A 19,713-nucleotide genomic window follows, 5' to 3' on the forward strand; every position below is an offset into this window, starting at 1 on the left:
TCCACTCATGAATTGTGTGGACTCAGGTAAATACTGAAACCCCGTGGGCCCCACTTTCCTCATCTGTAAATGCTCAGTCCCACTTTGCTGGAGATTAAATAATAACAGATCATACAGGTACATACATGTACCATATATCTGGTAGGGATGGAGGCCAATTTAGCAGCAGCTGCTGCCACTTTGGTGGTGGTGGTGGTGGTTGATGGTGGTGGTGGTAGTTGGTGGTGGTGGTGGTGGTGGTAGTTGGTGGTGGTAGTTGGTGGTGGTGGGTGGTGGTGGTGGTGGTGGTAGCAGCCACCACAAGTCCTGTTCAAATATAGCATCACATTTTTGGATGTTCAGTGGAGGACAGTGAAAAAACTGTGTGTGACGAGTGCCTACGTTCGAATTAGCTATCACCTCCGAGGAAACACAAACCTGCTGTTTCCCATAAGAATATCTGCTAGATTCCTGAGTGTGCAAACTCTCTGCATAAGAAGCATCAACTGAAAAGACTTACTGTAAGTTTTATGGCCTTCTCTGGGGCAACTCCCAGTAACTGTGGCAACAGACCTAAAAAGCAACAAAAAGTAGAAGTATATTAAATAAATTACCGTTAACTAAACAAATCAGCAGCTCTAAAGAAGGGACCACCATCTAAACACTGGGGCAATCTCTGCTGAGATTTTAGGCTATTACTTTTAATGAGAATACTCGAAATGGAATGTGTAAGTACAAATGTGTCTAAGAGCCACATCAGGACCAAGTAAATTCCCACTCATATTCTGGGTCGTTTGCACATTGGGTAAATCAACAGTATTAGTGATACAGGAAATCTCATTATTCCATAAGTTTGTTCTTTTCCCTCCTGCCTCTTAAATACGTGAAATAAGTGTACTTTAGTGACTATATTATTTTTTTCTAACACTTTTCTCATCTGCCCACCCCTGGAGGCCCACAGTTTAGCCATTCATTCATTTAGCAACTATAACTTGGTGACAAGCACAAGACAAACAAGGTTCTTGCTCTGACCGGCCTCAGGCGGAAGGAAGGGAGAGGCTTTACTGAAGACGTGACAGCTGGGGAAAAATGCATTCTGGAAGGGAACAGATAAGGCAAAGAAAGCAGAATAGGAACAAGCCCGGTGTGCTCAAAAATGAGGGTGAACATTGACGAGCCACCTGGCACAGAGCAGGCCCAAGCACAGGAACAGGTGGGGGCCGGACACTATAGCCGCACTGTAGGCCAGGACCCTAAGTCAGACGAGAAGTAATCACAAGCCTCCATCAGGAGAGGGATATGCTAATTCAGTTTCAAAAGACCACTCTGGCTGCTGTGTGGGGAAAAAGACAGGACATACTAATGGGTGTGTGCGTGCGTGCGAGAGACAGGACATACAAGAGTGTGTGTGTGTGTGTGTGTGTGTGTGTGTGTGTGTGTGTGTGTGTGTGTGAAAAGTTCCGTTTTGAGCGTGTTCGCCGAGTGGGAATTCCGCACCAGAGCACAGCAAGAGGTTGCCTTTGACGGGAAAGGGCCGCTTCTGGGAAATGCGCTCCCAAAAGGAGCAGACCGACATAGGTATACTAAAAAATGTTATCATTTTCATTTGTTCTAAAGAAATAAAATGAAAGGCAGATGCCTTTTCTTAGAAACACAATGTGAGCTAACCTTGAGGATCAGAACGCATTGCTCTCCCATGTCACACTGTTGTCCTTGAGAGGGACTTCACAATGTTAGCCTTTGTCGGTAACAACAATTTTCTAACTAGTCAACCTAAGAAGGTTCACTTGCAGTCTCTTCGGAGAGGCCAGCCTGGCACACACCATCTTCCTAAGCCTGTGGCCAAAAGTCACTAGCCTGAGGGCTGTCTGTATCCAGTCTGCAGATGTGTTTTATTGAGTAGTACAAGGTTTCAAACGTAATTTAAGCTTACTGCAAAGATGTAAAGACGGATCGATCGATCGATGCATGGATCGATCTGACAGCCCTCGGCCTCTTTGACATTATAGCAATCTGCTACATCTGGGTGAGGCTCTGCCCGTTAGGACCCAGCATCAGTTCACTAAGGTCCCTCCACTCCCTAATGACAACATGGGATTGAGGACAACTTTCATTCATCATTTTTCTTGCTCTGCTATCTTCACAAGTGAGAAATGTTTTTCTGTGCCTCTGGTTCTACAAAAAGCACCAAGAGCTTCCTGTTTCAGGAAAAATGGGAGAAAGTAATGAAAATGTTCTTTAAAAACAGCTGACCTAAAAACAGCTAACGTATTACTTATGACGTATCAGGCACCACCTTAAGCACTTTACTGACTCATTTAATCCTTACAACCACCCTGCAGAGAGGAAACTGAGGCACACAAGAGATTTATCCATTCTGAATCACCCAGCTAATAAATGGTGAGGGTGGGATTCCAACCTGAGCCCTCCTCCTCAAGAGTCCATGTTTTTAGACAACACTCACCTGTCCCGTGCCCCACGGCAGAAATGTAACTGCCCCTCACACCCTGCCTTTCTTCACGTACCTAACCTGCCTGATCCTGGATTTGAGTTTGCAATGTCTCCTCTAGGCCGCCATATTTGGAGCCTGCTTCACCCAGGCCCACAGGTGGTCACACAAGGATAAGAAACCTAAAACACGTGCAGGCCATGAGTCCAGCAACCCAGGACCTCTGAGCTGGTAGCGAGCCAGTGGGGAGTGTTTGCCCAGGAGCGCGACAGAGCCCTGAGAGCGAAGAGCCGGTCAGCACAGAGGCAGAGACAGAGCAGACGCCCTGCGGAGTCGGGAGGGTGGCGGCTGAAACCCTGGGTGGCCTACTGCCTCGATGAAACATGAGGAGCAGAAGCATAAGAAAAGAAGTGGACGGACAGACAGAAGAGAATGTGAAGCCAATGCAACAGAGACACCAAAGAGAGAGAACACAGCCCATGAAGCGTGCACAGGTGGGGAGAGCGGACCTGACCATCTTCTGGTCCCTCTGAGGCCAGGTCCCAGGGACATTCCTACCCTGGAATCACTGGGAGATCTGTCTTCTTTCTCTCTCGAGGAAACTCTTAACCAAAACTGCTCTCTCTAGTTGGAGGCGGGCTATGCTCTTTATAATCTAAATGAACCAAAGCAGCACAGAAAACATGAATACGAAACCATCTGGGCCAAGCAAGTGCTTATTCAAAGTGAGCACTCTCTCCTCCTAAACTACATTCACTTATGAATCTTTTACTTACAACAAATGACAGAATACGATGTCTCTAATAGGAGAGAGGCTTTGTTATGACTCTGTACAACTACAATGCTAATTTCTACAGGTAAAATATAGGGATGCACTGTTTTAACGAGACCTTAACATTTATAATTTCCATTTTCCTCTGTACTCAGGTCAAGTACCAAAACGTTTTGTTAAATATTTACTCGCTAGATGTATTTTTCTCATCATTAAATTGTAGACCAAAACCATGGAGGGGCTGAAAGCACTGTGATTTAAATGATGATCTCTTGTCTCTATAACTACCCCGTGACAGTCTTTTAAAATGACTAATAAAAAACAGCCCACAGAGCCAAATGACTACAGTGTTAGACACAATCACTTCAGCCAGCCTTTTAAGCTATCGACATTTGTCTTTCTCACTCTAAATTTAGTAATGTACTGTGAACAGCAAAAAACAAAACCAAACAAAAGAGAAAACCCTGTATTTAAGACTAAATATAGGGCAGCAAATATTTATTTGTTCAGCAAACATTTACCGAGTGCCTTCTGCGCACCTGGGACTGGAAGGAACTGGGATGGACACAGTAAAGTCTGTGCCCTCCCCCCTGCCCCAAGAGAAATTCTCAGTGTAGAAGAAAAGGGAACCCCTAGGTATCTCTGTGTGCCCCCGAAGGGAGATAAACCAATTAAAAAAAAGAGTGGTGAGAAGCAGAGCCAAGAGGCATCAAAGAATTATGTGAACACAGTGGAAAGAACCAGTTGTTTCCTGGAAGAGGAAGGAGAGCACCTTGGGTCTTGAAGGCAAGGCAGAGGTTCACCGGAGAAAAAAGATGTGGGTAGAACACATGGCGCCGTGGCCGGTGAGTGAAAGGCACCAAAGTCTGAAGAGCATGACACAGTCAGGGTTGGGTCAAGACCACTGAAGGCTGTGGCTGGATCATGGACCTTGTGATAAGTAACCGCAGTAGTGACAGTGACAACGGCCAGTATTCGGGGGCACCTCCCACATGTCAGGCACTATTCTACAGGCTTTAGGTGAATCAACACATTTAACCCACACAGGTCAAAAACAGTAACTCAGTGCAAGTTGTTCTTAACCCATCAAGAGAAACTGAAACAGACTTTAAGGAGCCTACCCAAGGTCACTCAGCTGTTAGATGGGGGAATGGGTTCAACCCAGGCGGTCTGGCTGGAGGGGGTGCTCCTATCTGGTGCATCTCTCCCCGGGCACACTAAGGAGCTTGGGCCAAATTCTGCAGATACATGGGGTGGCTTTTAAAGTAGAGACTGAAGTTCAAAGAGTAAAAAGTTCTAGAGGCAAGTGAAGGACAGATGCTAAGGGCAGAAGCCTAAGGCAGGGAGAGTAATCAAGAGGTTAAAGTAATATAATCAGAGGCCCTGAGTTTCACTAAATGAATGACTTCAACTCATTAAGAATAAAACCAAAGTACAGATCCATTCCTAAGACTTGGGCCAGATGGTGGCACATGAGGGCGCACTGAATAAGGACCATTCTTGTGGTGACTACCCTGGCTAAAGAGGGAAACAAAGGCAGCTGTAGACTGCAACCCGAACCGGGTGCCACTACGGACTTGGGCCTGGACGCTGGCAGCCCTGCGTAAATGCTCTCTGGAAGGGGTCATGATCTGTGGGACAGTGAAAAGTCACAGCGGTGGGCATTTCAAGAACCTTCCTGGCTCCCTGACTGTGGGGGTGGGGGGTGGGGCGGGGATGCGGCTCCGTAACGCCTAAGACAGCCAGTCTTGTTATGGCACTTCAGCACGATCACAGTGAAGTTTAAAGTACATATATGTTTGACATCTAGGTAACTCAGCAGAAAAATCAGGCTTCTAATATAAGATGTTTCTGTTGGATTCTGGAAACTCATTTTAACAGAGAATGGATGTGTGTGTTGTTTCTAACTTGTCAAAACAGCAGTCTATTTTCCAACTGCCTCAAATGAAATTTATTAGTGTGGTTAGTTTTCTAATCTTCTCATTTTAGTTCAGCTCCATCAGCACATATGGCAATGCTTCCTTGGCAAACTTTACCAGAAGGCTGCTAATGCGAGAAAAGATTTACAGGGTACAATATTAATACAATATTTTGTCTTCAAATTTCATAGGGTTGAGATCTAAATCACACTAGCCCCTCTGATCCCAGTCCCTTGTGCAACCCAACAAGAACTGCACTAGACGTGTGGGGACTAAGCCCACATCAGGAACCTCCAACGTGAGCTCCCTACAGCACCCCAAAGAGGTTCCTGGAGCCGTGTGCTGGATCAGAGGGCTGCTATGCTATTCTTTGCTTAAAAACCTTTTAGAAGCAGAATTCTAGAATCCCAGAGTTGGAAGGGACTCTGAAAGAAACTCATTAATAACGCTGGCCTAACTGAAGTGATTTATTTCCAATGGCTTGGCAGCAAAATGAATGGCTTGGAGCCTGGGCTTTGGAGGCTGACAGACCTGGGCTGTCAGGTACATCCGAGGTCTGTACCCTTTTCCTGCTGAGTGATCTTGGGGATGTTATTCTTTCAACTCTAGGTTCTTCGCTGGTAGATCAAGATGCTGATGATGACTCACTGGTTTATTACTGTACTTATATGAGTAAATGTAGAGCTAGACACAATTCACAACCTTCATTACGTATTCAAAAACGAGATGTTTCTGTCCGTTCAAGGCATATCCTTGATTCTGTTCCTGCATACAAGAGGCAATTCTGCCTGAATAATGTTCATGGTCCAGAGTTAAGTCCAGAGTAGAATGGGGTCTCCATAAGCATGATGCCTATCCTTAGAAGAGCTGTCCCCCAGATGTGGGGGCACATTTGGTCTGAGAGTGTCTCCTGGCCCTGCTTCCTCTTAGCACAGACCTAACAATACATCTTTAAGTTTTCAAGTTAAAATGTTTATGTTAAGAAGTTAAACGCTGCTCAACCTCTCACAATAAGCACCTGTTTACAATGTAAATTCTACTGAGTGGCAGAAGAGCCAGGTCAGAAACAGGGTGGAGTTTGGATCCGGGATGCTAGTCTGCAGGCTGACTCCGTCAGTTAGCTGTGTCACTGTGGGCAACTTAACCCAATCTCTTTGTACCTCAGTTTCTACATCTATAAAATGGAAATACACACAGTACTGTCTTCATGGGGTAGTTCTGACAATGACATGAGTTCATATACATAAAGCCCTCCAAGCACACAGGAAGTACTACAGAGGTGATTTTTTGTTGTTTGTTTTTATCTTCATCACCATCACCATCATCACTCTCCTCTTCCTTCATGGACACCGTCATCTGGAGAGGCTAAGCAGCCTGGCCCAAGGCCCTCCGTGACTGGGGACTATGCCGTGGCGCTCAAGCGTTGAGTTCATTCGGCTCCACCACTCCCCTCCAGCCAGGGCTCTCTGCCACGCGTGCTCACCATCTCCCTGGTCCCTCTAGTAGACTTACTGCTCCAACTTTCTTCTTTGCTCTGTAAAGGCTTTTCTTCTGGCCCCAGACCGTTCCACAACTTTTCTCTGGGCCCCGCCCGGCCCTGGGCTAGCACCCTGCACGGATGGGCCCTTTCACACAGCGAAAGGAGGTGGAGGTGTGGTGGGCATCCACATCATGCCTCCACTTCTCTCTCTCTCCAGGTGCGGCATATTGGGCACTGAAGCACTGAACAGCAGGGCCAACCTGCTGGTTACGACCTGGAGAACAGGTCCGAGTCTGGGCACACACAGGGAAGCGGGCTCAGGTAGAGCAGCAGGTGGGGAGCCAGGCTGCCGGTCCACGGACAACTGTAAGCACCATGGAGTAGCTCTCCTGAAACGCCACACTGCACGAGACAGGCAGGAGCACAGATGCTGAGGGGCCACGGCAAGGAAGAAACTCTGTAAAGCAGATGTAAAGCAGCATCTCTGTCTCAGGGCAGAGCACAGTCCTGAGAAAGGGACCGCCGATGAGCACGTAAAATGCGGAAGGGGGCATTCAGGGCAGAGACAAGTGGTGGAGTTTGGTAGGGGAAATGAGTGCATAAACGATCCCCATTCCTCTAGCCAAAGGCACATGAAGCACTTTTTTGTGTTATCTAGTTTCAACCCAGAGGAAACCCCTCCAATGTTAAATTCTTACCCTCCTGACCTCCCCACAGAGGCCACTACACTTGCCCTCATCTTCCCAGAGAGCCCTCCTTGCTTTCAACATCAGATTACCCTTCATTCTGGAGCTATCAGCACTCTGCGCGCCCTGTCTCACAGCTTTTATTCCTGCTCCTAGTTCCATGGCCTTCTCTCTTCACTTGTTCAAGCCTTCTTTCCTCCCTCCTCCTCCCACCGCTTGTCTGTCCGCCTTTGACTCATATTGCCCTGAGGCATGAGGCATTTCCACCCTCCCTAATGAGCTATCCCCTTTCAGAGCCCTTGGATCACTTGGGGCGGGGCTCCTGGGGAGCACCCCATTGGGACTGGGCAGTGGGGGTGGGGGGGCAGTGCAGATGGCCAGATTTAAATGATTGCTCATCTGGGTTAAATGTTTTACTCCAAATGTCAAGAACCAGCCATGGCTCAGGATGCCTCTGGAAGACTGAGTGTCAAAATGTAAATGAATGATACTGATTTATAGTCTAGGAAGGATTTAGTTCCTTTGACTCCTGCTTCGGGGCTGGCTTTCTAGAAGTGAAGATCATTGGGAGGAAAGGTCATATCCCCTCCCTCCGTATGGTACATGACAACTAGTCATCTTTTCTTCTACCTCAATTCCTTGCTGTGGAGGTTTAATCTGTTCTGCTTGCTGCAGCCTCAGCAATGGAAGTAACTGGTTATAAATTACCATTCTGCATGCCCAGCGCTAACTCAACTCAATCTTTTCTTCCCTGGGCTATGTCTACTTCGATCTTTTCGTCATCCTTCCCAAGCTTCTAAGCTCACCGCTATTGTCATCTGGCCTTCTGGGGCCTCTGACAACATACCCACCCCTCCTTGGTGTGACCTTGTACTACACTTCTGCCTCCCGTGTTAACACCCTGTGCTCCCTATTGCTGGCTCCCTATATGTCTCCGCAGATGGATTACCCAGCTCATGGTTTCCTAGAAGCCAATGTCTGCCTTTTGATCTTTTCACAGCCTTAATACCCTAAATTAATACCCTTCATGCAAAAAACTGGCTAAAAAAAAATAAGATTCAAACCAATCTATTTTGTGCTCTTTAGAAGCTTTGCTGGAAATGGACTGACAGCCATGATTTGGTGCAATTCAAAGACTGTAGTTGGTTCCAAGACACATGTGTTCTTAAGTTATGCAAAACAGTTGCAGAAACTCCAATCATTTTATTTTGGTGCTAGAATTTTTTAAAATTTATTTTTATCCACAAGAATTATGCAAGAAGGAATTTCACCGTGGACCCATGTAATTTGGGTACTCCCCTCTATAGAGCCATTAACCACAAGAAGAGGCCTTGCTTAAACTAGCTGACAAAACTTCCTTCTAGAATGTAAACGTATCAATAACTTCCTGAGACATCACCACAATATCCTCTAGATGTCACCTTGAGAACATTCGAAGATGGAAGACGACTGCTTTCACACCACACAGACCCATTTAAGACTGTATGCCCAGATCAATGGTTTAATTAAAACAAAAAAACATTCTTTTGCCAATTAACTCAAAACTTAAGTAGTGCTCCAAGTTAAGTTTAATTCATAAAATGATCTAATTTCTCTTTCTGGCAGATTTTTTTTTTTTATGACTTCTCCCATCAACAAAAGAAACAAAAACAAAAGCCTTCCTTTAAGGAGTATTTCTCGTGGATTCTGATTTCTCTTGACTCTATCTTTCTCCCCAAAGATCCTCCCCCAAACATTTTCCATTTTCTAAGGCTGCTCATCTCATCACCCCAAGCATCTGAGGAAGGAGAGTACAGCAAAGTTTAAAGGCAGAAATTAGTTATTCCTGGACTGGTAAGAGCATTTAATTGGGGACAATTACCCAATCGATTGTTTTTCTCTTTAATATGCCAAGTCAATAGCACGCCAATACTGACTCATTTGGTCATGCAGTTCATTCAAACCCAGTGAGCTGTCAGGTACTTCATTAAGAATTTTAAACACCTGAGTGCATGAAATCAATCTGGAGAGTGGGGAGGAAATAAAGGAAGCCTTTTACAAGTGACTTCAGGCAGATCTGGATTATCTCGGGTGTTATTTCCCTTCATACAGGCAGACTTAGACTTAGCCTGGGGGTCTGATTTTCAAAAATTACAGAAAAACCTTGGAAAATCAATCATTTTCTTATAAAGAAAGTAGTGCATGTAACAGAAAAGGTCTGCAGAGTCAGTCTCATAGTATTTCCAAGGGGCTCCTTCCTGATCCCTCCAGAGTAGGAGACTCTCAGAGACAAGAACAGTGAGCTGCAAAGAGACATGGAGAGTAAGACCTAAGAAACCCCAATACTACAAGGCCTCATGGCTTGCCGGAGGCCCAGGACGCCACCGCGACCGCTGAGGACAGTTGCTGACACTCCCCTTTGGACCCCGGGGCAGTGACAGAAATGCACTCCCCATTTAGGACTGGATAACCTCCCGGACTGCATGTGGAGGCTGGGAGCGGCCAGAGAAAGCAAACAGAAAAATCACCTGTGGTGGAGGGCTCAAGAGTTCTTTAGAAAGAACCTTCATTCTAGCTGTTGCACAAGGAATTACTTCTTGATACAAACACAGTGCCCCTTTAAAGATCTGTATTCTTGTTATGGGAAGAAAAGGAAAAAAAAAGAGGGAGAAAGATGCTTATTAACCTTATAATAAGGATACAATGCTGCAAGCACCTTCTTTCAGGGTTAACTGCCAACTTTTTTCCGAAATATGCATAAAGATAATTTTAAAATAGGGGGAGAGACCTTACTTGTGCAACATTCCCAAATTATACTATTCAGGAAATATTAGCAATTATATATGTATTGATGCAGAAAAATTACATGTTAAGCAAAATTCCATTAATAGAAAAAATAGGCTCCATATTTCAAAACATGTTTATAAATTAGAGATGTCCTCTGACACCTTCTTACATCCTGCTAGGTGAAGCGTTATCAGAGGCAATTCTAAATTCCCCAAATTGAAATTCAAGTTTCCCCTAAAATAAAATTTTTAAACAGTAGAACCACATCTAATGAGAAATTCATAGTCAAAAAAAAAAAAAAATCACACGTAGGCTGTGCACTGTCTTGACTATGCACACACAGGTTACGATAGTGATTCCCAGGGGTACGTCAGGTCTTGTTGTTTCTCTTATCATCTCTGCTAGTACTGACGGCTTCCCATTTTCATCTGATCTTTCTGCCACCCTAGTGACAAGCATTCATAAATAAGCAGTTACATACCATTATTAATTAATGATTATGTGCAAAGCACGGAAGGGAACTGGTCCCCACCTAATCAATAACAGGAACAGGTCATTTTTATGAAGCAAGGTTATAAATAATTTTTTTAACCTGAACTACCAATCATCTCTTTGCTCTTAAGATCCAAACTAAAGAACGAAACCAAACAAGGTTTTATAATAAATCTTTTGCTTTAAAATCATTTACTAGAAAATAGAAGTCAAGAGGAAATGAACAGAAATGACTCCCAGAATTAATCTTCTTATACTCACATTCTACCTAGCATCCTCTGAAAGCGAACCTTTTAGGGTTCAGGCAGCCAAAACAGGTGAGATAAATGGCTGTTTCTAAACCAGGAAAAGGGGGAGGACTGTGTCTTTGGTTTTCAAAGTGAGCCTTCATCTCTAATAGGGGGGCTGACTCCCCTTCCCTGAGGAGTTAAAACCAGCCCGCACCCCCACGCCCCTCATCTTACAAATATAATCTCTGAAATAGCAAGAGGTTTGTGGGATGGCCATATTAGCTCAGCACTCAGTACTCAGGTATGCTTTAAGCTGTTCTGTCTATGGGGTTAAAAGAACAGGTCAAGGAAGAAAATCTGGATACAACCAAGAATCAAGATCTGTCAGACTGGTCAAAGAGGAAAGAGAAGGGACTCAACATTAAATCAAACCAGGTCAACACAAGCATATTAAAGCCATTCAGTGGGACAAAAAGTATTTCTCACAATCCTAAAGGCACTCTCGACATTTAATCCAATCCCGAGGGAAGGCCATAAAAGTAGTCTGGGAAGCAATGGGAAGGCTCAGATGTGCTTCTGGCTTGGCACGCAAAGCTCTCCAGGCAGAACGCAACCCACAGGAACAGGGAAGGCGGCAGCCTCTGCCCGAATCACGGCAAAGCAGACACTGTGACATTAACCTTGTACTACCTGGGAGACATTTCATCCGTGAGGTGTGTTGTCACCAGGACAGAAGAGTATTTCAATGGAAGGCAGTGACCCTGTAAGGGTCATCATCAATCACCTGGGGTCAAAGACCTTCGCAATTGTAAGAAGAGGCAGGGGGTGAGGGAAAGAGGGCAGAGAACAGATCAAAAGGCCTTTGATGGGAGTTATCTACCTACACAACAGAACCTGCAAAATGGAACTTCTCTGGAGTTCAAAAACCCCTAGTTTCTAAGGTGAGAGATTTCAAGAGGGGTCTTTGTTTTTTTACACCTAGATGCATAAGATGAAGACTGGAGTCAGCAGATGGCAGAAGAGGCCTAGAGGCAAAGGTTTACCTGCCTGCCAGTTTCAAGGTCTGTCCCCACAGAGTACTAAATACTATTTTCCTCTAGAGCAAGCACTGAAAGGGAGGGAAGACCCTGCCAACAGTGCAGTTGCCAAACGGCAAAGTGGCTCAGTTTGAACCGCCTTGCAATACTGTATTTTATTTTATTTTTGAAAGAGAGAGTGTGCGCGTGCATGGGGGGAGGGGCAGAGGGAGGGAGGGAATCTTAAGCAGGTTCTTCGCCCAGCGCAGAGCCCAACGTGGGGCTCAATCTCATGACCCTGATATCATGACCCTAACCAAAACCAAGAGTTGGATGCTTAACCAACTGAGCCACCCAGGTGCCCTGCAATACTGTATTTTAGTTGCTGATGCAAATACACTTCTTTTCTCTTCATAGAAGGCAATACAGAGAGGTTAGGAAATAAAGTCAAGCCTCTTTAGGCCAATGACAATGGAAGACCAGTCAGGATCTGTGGGATCTTTCCTATCAGTGATGCCATATATCTTGCTACTGTTTCCCTTGCTTCATGAGCCTTAGATGATTGAAGGAGCAGCTGGATAGATACCTGTTACAGTGGTGTATGAATCAACTCCACTGGGTACAGAGTGAAAGGAAGGGAAGAGGCATCTTTAACTAAGAAAGAGGCAGTAAAGGAGGACTCCACCGAACCCTTGGTTACCTGCCTGACAGACTTTTTTGGGGTATATTCAAGGACAATCATTAATCCCAAGTAGGCTGTGTCCCGCCCCGGGATGCCTTTTCCTTTTAACTGGTGAGCAGAGTTACTTCAAGACGACAAACGATATGAGCCTTTTTTATTTTTTTAAAGATTTTATTTATTTGACAGAGAGACACAGTGAGAGAGGGAACACAAGCAGGGGGAGTGGGAGAGGGAGAAGGAGGCTTCCCACCGAGCAGGGAGCCGGACGTGGGGCTCGATCCCAGGACCCTGGGATCATGACCTGAGCCCAAGGCAGACGCTTAATGACTGAGCCACCCAGGTGCCCCAATATGAGCCTTTTAAAAAACCCACTGAGGATATTTATAAAAAATAATTATTTTAAGAAATAAAACATACTAAAGAGCAATATAAATGGCTTTCAGATTATGGGCTGTTTTGATTAGCCAAGCCCTGGATGCCTCCAGCCTACTCCCATCAGCACGGATAATTGAGAATCTGCCCCATTTCCATTGTAATGCAGTCTCCCTAATCCATTTCAGGCATGCAGATGGAAAATCAAACCTTCTGGCTACTGTTTCACCTTACATGGATTCAGCACATGGCACTAACCTCTATACAGTCCAAAGAAGCCTTCGTAGCGTAGCACTTTCTTAAAACAGTCAAAGCTGTTTTTATACATAAGTTCTCCCACAAAAGAGCCAGTTGATCGTTGGTTCTGCATTCGAGTTTTTACGAGATCGATAGGATACACGGCAGTGGCTCCAACAGCTAAAATCAAACAATACCACTGGTCAACATCAAAGAGAAGCCTGATGAAGCAAAGGAACAAACTGGGCATGTACAAACTGTAAAATGGCACGAACTTTCCTAAACAACTCTGGATTTTCATTCAAGTATCTCCTGATAAAATGATGTCCCAGACAGTTCAAATGTACAAAAACATATCACCTACAGCCTAACCGCGTTGTTCACCCATCTTAAAAAAGCCTATCTGCAGCTAAGTGAAAAAGGCCCTGACCACAAGCAGGTATGGGGGAAGTTCCCTTTGCTCTTGTCCCATTCCAGAGGTGCACACGGGAAATGGGCTTGGAAAGACCAAGGAAGGCTCTATCCATTAATACAGTAAGGTGGAAAATCAGAGAAAAAAAATCAGAGGAATAATAAAAGTGAAAAATTTGCACTCATCTATGACTAACCTCCAGCAATGGAACCCAGCCCAAACCTGTAGGCCGACTCTGCAACCTGCAGGAGAACCGGTCGAGAGGAGTCCACTGAGGCCTTCTTCTTTGCACACACAGGAGTCGGGGGGCGGGGGGCAGGAGACAGAAAGAAGGACAGAACAGAAATGAGCATATATGATTTTTTTAAATTGCCCCCTGGGTTCCAAATTCATGATACCAACTAACAGATCAAAGAGGAAGGTAGGGTTAGATTCTGTTGTTCTTATTAAGAAAAGGTTATTACTCTTGTTAATGCTGAAAATCAAATCTGAACATATTGAAAACCATTATGTACTCCCCCAAAAACATTCAGAACCTATTTTTAAATGTTTAATTCTTAGCAGTGATCAGGGAGATCCAAACTTAAAAACATTAATGAGACATCAGTCTTCTTCAAGCAAACTGGCAGGTTTGGGGGATTTTTGTTTGTTCATTTTAGTGAAGTGTCGTTGACCTACAATATACTAGTTTCCGGTGTAAAACAAAGTGTTTCAACATTGAGGTACTCTGTGAAGTGTTCACCATGATAAATCTAAATACCATCTGTCACCATAGTTTGTTTTCTAATGGCAACACCCAGCCTGGCAAGAGTTGATAAAAACGGGGCTTCTCAAACCTGCCATTTAATCTAGTATAAACTTGAAGGGAAACTTGGTAATATACACCCAAACTCTTGTACATAACCTCTGCCTCACAGAGCTACTTATGAAAAATGAGAGTAGAAAATAACCATGTATGTGAACATGGATCAATCTATGAATGTTAAAAAGCAATACTGTTTAAGAGCAAAAACTCTGAAAGTAACCTAAACGTCCAATAATAGAGGCCTGGTTAACAATGCTGCAGCCTTGCGATGCTTGGCTGGCTCATTCCATAAAGTATGCGATTCTTGATCTTAGGGGTAAGTTCGAGTCCCACGGTGGGTATGGAGATTATTTAAATAAATGAATAAACATTAAAAAAAAATGCTACAGCCTTAAAATGAAATCGTATGTCATTGTAAAAGAATTATTTGATGTTAAGAAAAATGTTCATAGGGATTATAAAGTGAAAACAGGTTAAAAGGAATACGGCAGGTAGACAGGTATTCATGATAATGATTCTCTTTACCTTTATAAATGTTTGAAATATTTCATGATAATCTTTTAAGAACAATGTTAAAGACTGTGTGCAATATGTTGTTTTCAATTAAAATTATTTGTGGGCATATGTATGCATATAAAAACATACTAACATTTTGGCTATCCCGACACCCAGAGGTAACTCAAAACATTTACAGTGGCTACAACTAGGTGGTTGTATTACAAGTAATTGTTACTTTCTCCTCTTTCCTATCCACTTCTTTCTAAATTCATACTTCAGCCAGTCAGTTGTTATTTTTTTTTTTTTGACCTACTATCCTTACTGTTTTTGATGCCAGAACATCTCAAAGTAGTGCCTTTTTCTGCTCTACATAAATAAAACAGTAATTTTATGTCACGCAAAGTTGTCAAATGAGGGTGACAGTTAATGCTTAACAGTACCTGTTGAATGAATAAATACATTCAATAAAGTTTGTTTTTTCAAAAGCCACAATTAAAATAGGTGAACAATGAAAATAATTACCAACCCCAGCTATCAACCCACTGAATTTTAGTTGCTGTCAATGTTACACAATTCTAACAGAATGAGATAATTTGGAATCTCCTGTGAAGTCCCTTCACTGAAAATAGCTTTACATAGAAATATGCATCTTTAGAATGTAAAGCATGTCTTCTGCAAATTTCATGGGGTTTTTCCAACTCTATCTCTGCAAAGACGGAAATCACGAGTAACCTCATTTTGACAAATGCATCCCTAAGAAAGGCACTACTTTTTTTATACGGATATAAATATGTAAGACTTAGATTCTGGCATCAAAATAATGAGTGAAAGTACTTTGAAAATAATGGGGAGAGGGCGCACAGCGGACCTAATCGCTATCACTAACTCTTAATGGAAAAGACAAAATAAATGCAGTCCCAGATTTTCATTTAACTTTTCTGAAGCTCAAAGTGTAGCATGCTCATGAGACAAGAAAGATTCCCATTCCTGCACAACTCTGTTGAGGATCCACGCTAGCATGGAGCCTACCAGGTGGATGACCTCCATTGCCTGAGTCCATCAGTGTTGTGAGGCCTACTGTCGTTCACATAGGAAAGAATATTCCAGGCAAGGCTGCTGTGAATCGCTCTCAACCTCTCAGCCGCGGCCAATCATTTCCTGCTGTAAATCTCATCTAACCCTTGCATGGCCAGTATCAATGAGCACCCACCATAGACTCTCAAAAGTTGCAGAGGGCAGGAAGGAAAAATTGTGGGCTACCACTGCCAGCTGGAGAACAGAAGGAATCTTTAAAAACAAAACAAAACACCCCTCTGCTTTTTCTTGATCCCCAAATTCCTACAACAGCTAGTCGCATAGAGACGAAGAGCTAATTGTCTGGTAAGCAGTGTTTAAAACTCAAAGGGCGGAGAGCAATGGTGCTGCTACCTCGCACGTGACTACACGGTGCGCTCTCCTGCACTCGGGGACATGGGCTCCCTCTTGTGACAACAGCCAGCTGGCTTTCCATAGGTGCCTCGTTTGGGTTTCCTGTGCACACACCCACCACTCTGAGCTACACGCTGCACACAAAACTCGCCACTGCCTTCGGGGCCGGGGGGGGGGGGAGGTGGGGAGAGCTGAAAGGAGGGGTGCTGGCTCGAGGCCTGCTCGTCCTAAAAATGTAGCCCGCATCAACCCATTGTGGTCAAACTGGCGTCTCTGTACAGACTCGGAGCTCCAAGCCAAAAACTGTTAAGTCTCACAGGATTCAGGGGTGGCTTTGCCTTAAAGGAGGTATTTTTCTACAACGACGCTCGTCTGTGACTGGATTTACTTTACAAACATCGTGTAAGCACAACACATGCTATGAAAGCTTTTATTCTCTAATCCTGACCCACAGCAAGTCGAGCAAGAGTTAAATGAGGAGGTCCCATGTCTTAAGTTTCTGACCCTCATGACTTCACGAGATTGGTTTCTGTTAACCATAAAATAAAATTTAGCATTCCTCAAATTGTTTCCACATAACTTATGAATCCTTTCACAGAGAAAAGAAGTCTAAAAGCCTTCAAACTATTACTCCAGACTAAACAAAATTATCTCATTTTGATATTCAGAAAAACGGAAGGCGCGGCAGTCACACAATGAGCTGATGAAGTACCTCTCTGTGGAGCCGAGACGGCTTTCGGTCAGCAACGTGCCGCCGCGCTGGGACAGTGACACCAAAACACGGCGCCTGGCCCACATCCCCCAACACCAGATTTAGGGAAGAAGAAAAGATTTTCTGCCTACTGGGGGGGGGGTTGGGGGGACGAGGGGGCAGGCTTCCAGTGCAGTTAGGAAATCACCCCATCCTTGAAAGTAACAAGCAACTATCTGTCAATCAGAACATTTCTAACTAATTTCTCTTTGCAGCCTTTTGAAATGGTCTGGATTTTTGGTGCAAAATGTTACGACGGCAGGTCAGATACCAGTACCAAAAAGGCAACTGTGAGTAGAAAGGGTTTGGGGGTACCCTACTGAAGAAACATCAGGAAGCAAGTTTGTTCCTTTTGCCCACCTGCCTCTGGGCCTCAGCCAAGTTGAAGGGCAGAGTTCCCTCTTCCAGTGGAGCAATTCGTTCAATGTCTGCTAAGGTCATACGTCTGGAAGGGAAAAAAAACAAGCATGAGCAACAACAAAACACTAGTTTATTAAAATTTGCAGTATGGAATTTGAAAACATTCCCTTTTTTGTTCCCATATTTCAGAGTCCTCTTTTATTTGGCTTCTTTTTCTCCCAGTGTGCTGCCCTCCTCCTACCCCTACCCCCTCCATCCCCTAACCTCCTTTTATTAAGCTAATTAGAAAAAAAAAAAAAAAGGCCAACTTACCCCCGTGGCTCATATAAATCTGCTAACTGAAACAAGATGTCAACTTCCATGGGTGTAACCTGACCAAATTTCTGAGCTGCCAGAACAAACTCCTCTGTATGGAAAAAGAGTTAAAAGGGAAAGATGCAAGAAGGAATAGCCACTAAATGCAGCATTAACTCAAGGCGCTGGAGTGAGTGAACATCACAAAACTTAATCGGTCACAGAATTCAAGTAAACCCAAACAGGGCAAGAATTATTGCAATTCTTTCATTCGTCTGGAAGGAGTGCGCAGAATAGTTTCTCTAACATTGACTTTAAAAGCTTGATGTCTCATCGGAAGCCTTGGAGTAAATGACACAGGACATTATTCAAATTGCAGGTCCAAGAAAACAAGGAGGCCGAGACGAAACTTCACATGCACCAGGCCTGGGAGGTTATATTAATGAAGCTGTGCAATTCCTAAGGCAACTCTCTTTTTAAAAACAAAAATCAAAAAACATTAAAATGTTGATATCTCGTTCTGAGGCTGTCACCAGTACAAGTTTACGGAATTCCTTATGTACTTCTGAAGGCCACTTCAGAGGCCACAGATTTAGCTCAGGTTTTAGCACGATTTGAAAACAGTTAAGAAATTTTACATGGTTCCCTAATTCAAAGGCTGTCTTCAGTTTATTTAAAACTTGCTGAAGATTGTTTTATTTGCTTTTGTTTGTCTGATCAAAGGATGGAGCACACACATGTACCATAGGGTTAATTATGTGTCAATGGGATGAAAATTCTACAGAAAAATCTGTAACGTAAATTCCTAGTTGCCTTCTTTACCCTAATAATAATACACCAAGATACTAACAGGCAAAAATTCAGATTTATTCCCACTCACCCTTAGTCACCTCTACATCTTTCCTGTTGCCAGCCAGAGTGCTGTAGATCTTTCTAATGAGTTCCATGTTGTTAAGGAGTGAATTAAATCCATTAAAATAGGAGAAACTAACTTGATGGGATGTAGTACCTCCAGCAGCCTCAAATAAGTTGAACATAAGAAAGGGGAGAAGAACAATAAACAAAGGATTTATAAAATGAAGAAGATTCAGAAGTACATATATCAAATGCTAGTTTTGGAAGTAATCAAGAATGCATGTATAGGAAGAAATGGCCATAAGTATTTTCTTTTCACATTAAAAAAAAAAAGCTATAAATGAATTTTAAAAATAACTGCAACTAATCATGACCAGAGCTTATACTCTCCACACACAAGTCCTAGAAAACTAAATAAATACATGTGTAGGATTATTACAACAGGACCAGTAGTAATTTACAGAGTTCAAATTTCAATTGGAAATGTTTTATAAGTTTGTTTATTTCATCTAATGAGCAATTCTGAGAGGCTTAGACATGCACAACTATACTATACACAGGCACACGTGCGTATGCTTAGACATGTAAAACTATATTATACCAACACAAACACAGTATGAAAGTGGTCAATCTAACATTAATATCATGATTTGTCATGTTACTTAGAACTAGCAATAAATAATCATTTAAGTACAGACTTTACACCGGTGGGATTTCTAGCAAACAAGCGTATTCCGGTAAAATTATGAGATGTCATATGCTTGGATGGGGGTTAAGACTGGTCAGAATACTGATAATCAGAATTTGTAAGAAGCCATATTTCTTCCCAGGGGGCAAGGGAAACAGATAGCACGGTCATTATGAATGGAACTTCAGTTTGGGGTTTCAAATTCTATCCTTCCCTAACAAGGCAAAATATTTTTATTAGGAAAGCACTTCTTTGTAAGGTAACAACTACATAAATCTTCACTTAGTAATCATTTAAAATAGCTGACCTAAGAGTTTAAAATGGAGTAGAGAAGGGCGGGGGAAGGCCAGAAGAGGAGCTAGACTAACACAGTGCACAGTGGAAAAGGCCTTGTCAGAGTTCCATGCCTCTAAAAAGAGGAACCAGGAAATAAAGTGAAAGTGAAAAGCTACGCTGAGTTCCTGCCTATGGTAAGCATTGTGGGAAACCCAGAGCGGGGTAAAAACACTCCAAAAGTCTTCTCCCTGGGACTAACAAAAGCC

General features: G+C 43.5%; 1 protein-coding gene across 4 annotated transcripts in view; it reads right to left on the reverse strand.

The window, feature by feature from the left end:
* Positions 1-19,713, reverse strand: part of SLC25A13 (solute carrier family 25 member 13) — a 184,484-nt gene that overhangs the window by 54,000 nt on the left and 110,771 nt on the right. For 3 of the 4 annotated variants that reach the window (XM_028119853.2, XM_028119860.2, XM_028119870.2), the window contains 6 exons: positions 18,509-18,647; positions 17,647-17,740; positions 17,335-17,419; positions 13,689-13,776; positions 13,102-13,260; positions 500-552 (listed from right to left, as the gene is read on the reverse strand). In XM_028119853.2, coding sequence (XP_027975654.1) covers positions 500-552; positions 13,102-13,260; positions 13,689-13,776; positions 17,335-17,419; positions 17,647-17,740; positions 18,509-18,647 — 618 coding nt within the window. The remainder of the gene's footprint in view (positions 1-499; positions 553-13,101; positions 13,261-13,688; positions 13,777-17,334; positions 17,420-17,646; positions 17,741-18,508; positions 18,648-19,713) is intronic. The other variant, XM_088018338.1, reaches the window with a different exon arrangement.

Source organism: Eumetopias jubatus, unplaced genomic scaffold (genome assembly GCF_037043125.1).
Source record: "Eumetopias jubatus isolate StellerSeaLion01/CBP00866 unplaced genomic scaffold, mEumJub1_p1.0 scaffold_14, whole genome shotgun sequence".
Classification (NCBI taxonomy): domain Eukaryota; kingdom Metazoa; phylum Chordata; class Mammalia; order Carnivora; family Otariidae; genus Eumetopias; species Eumetopias jubatus.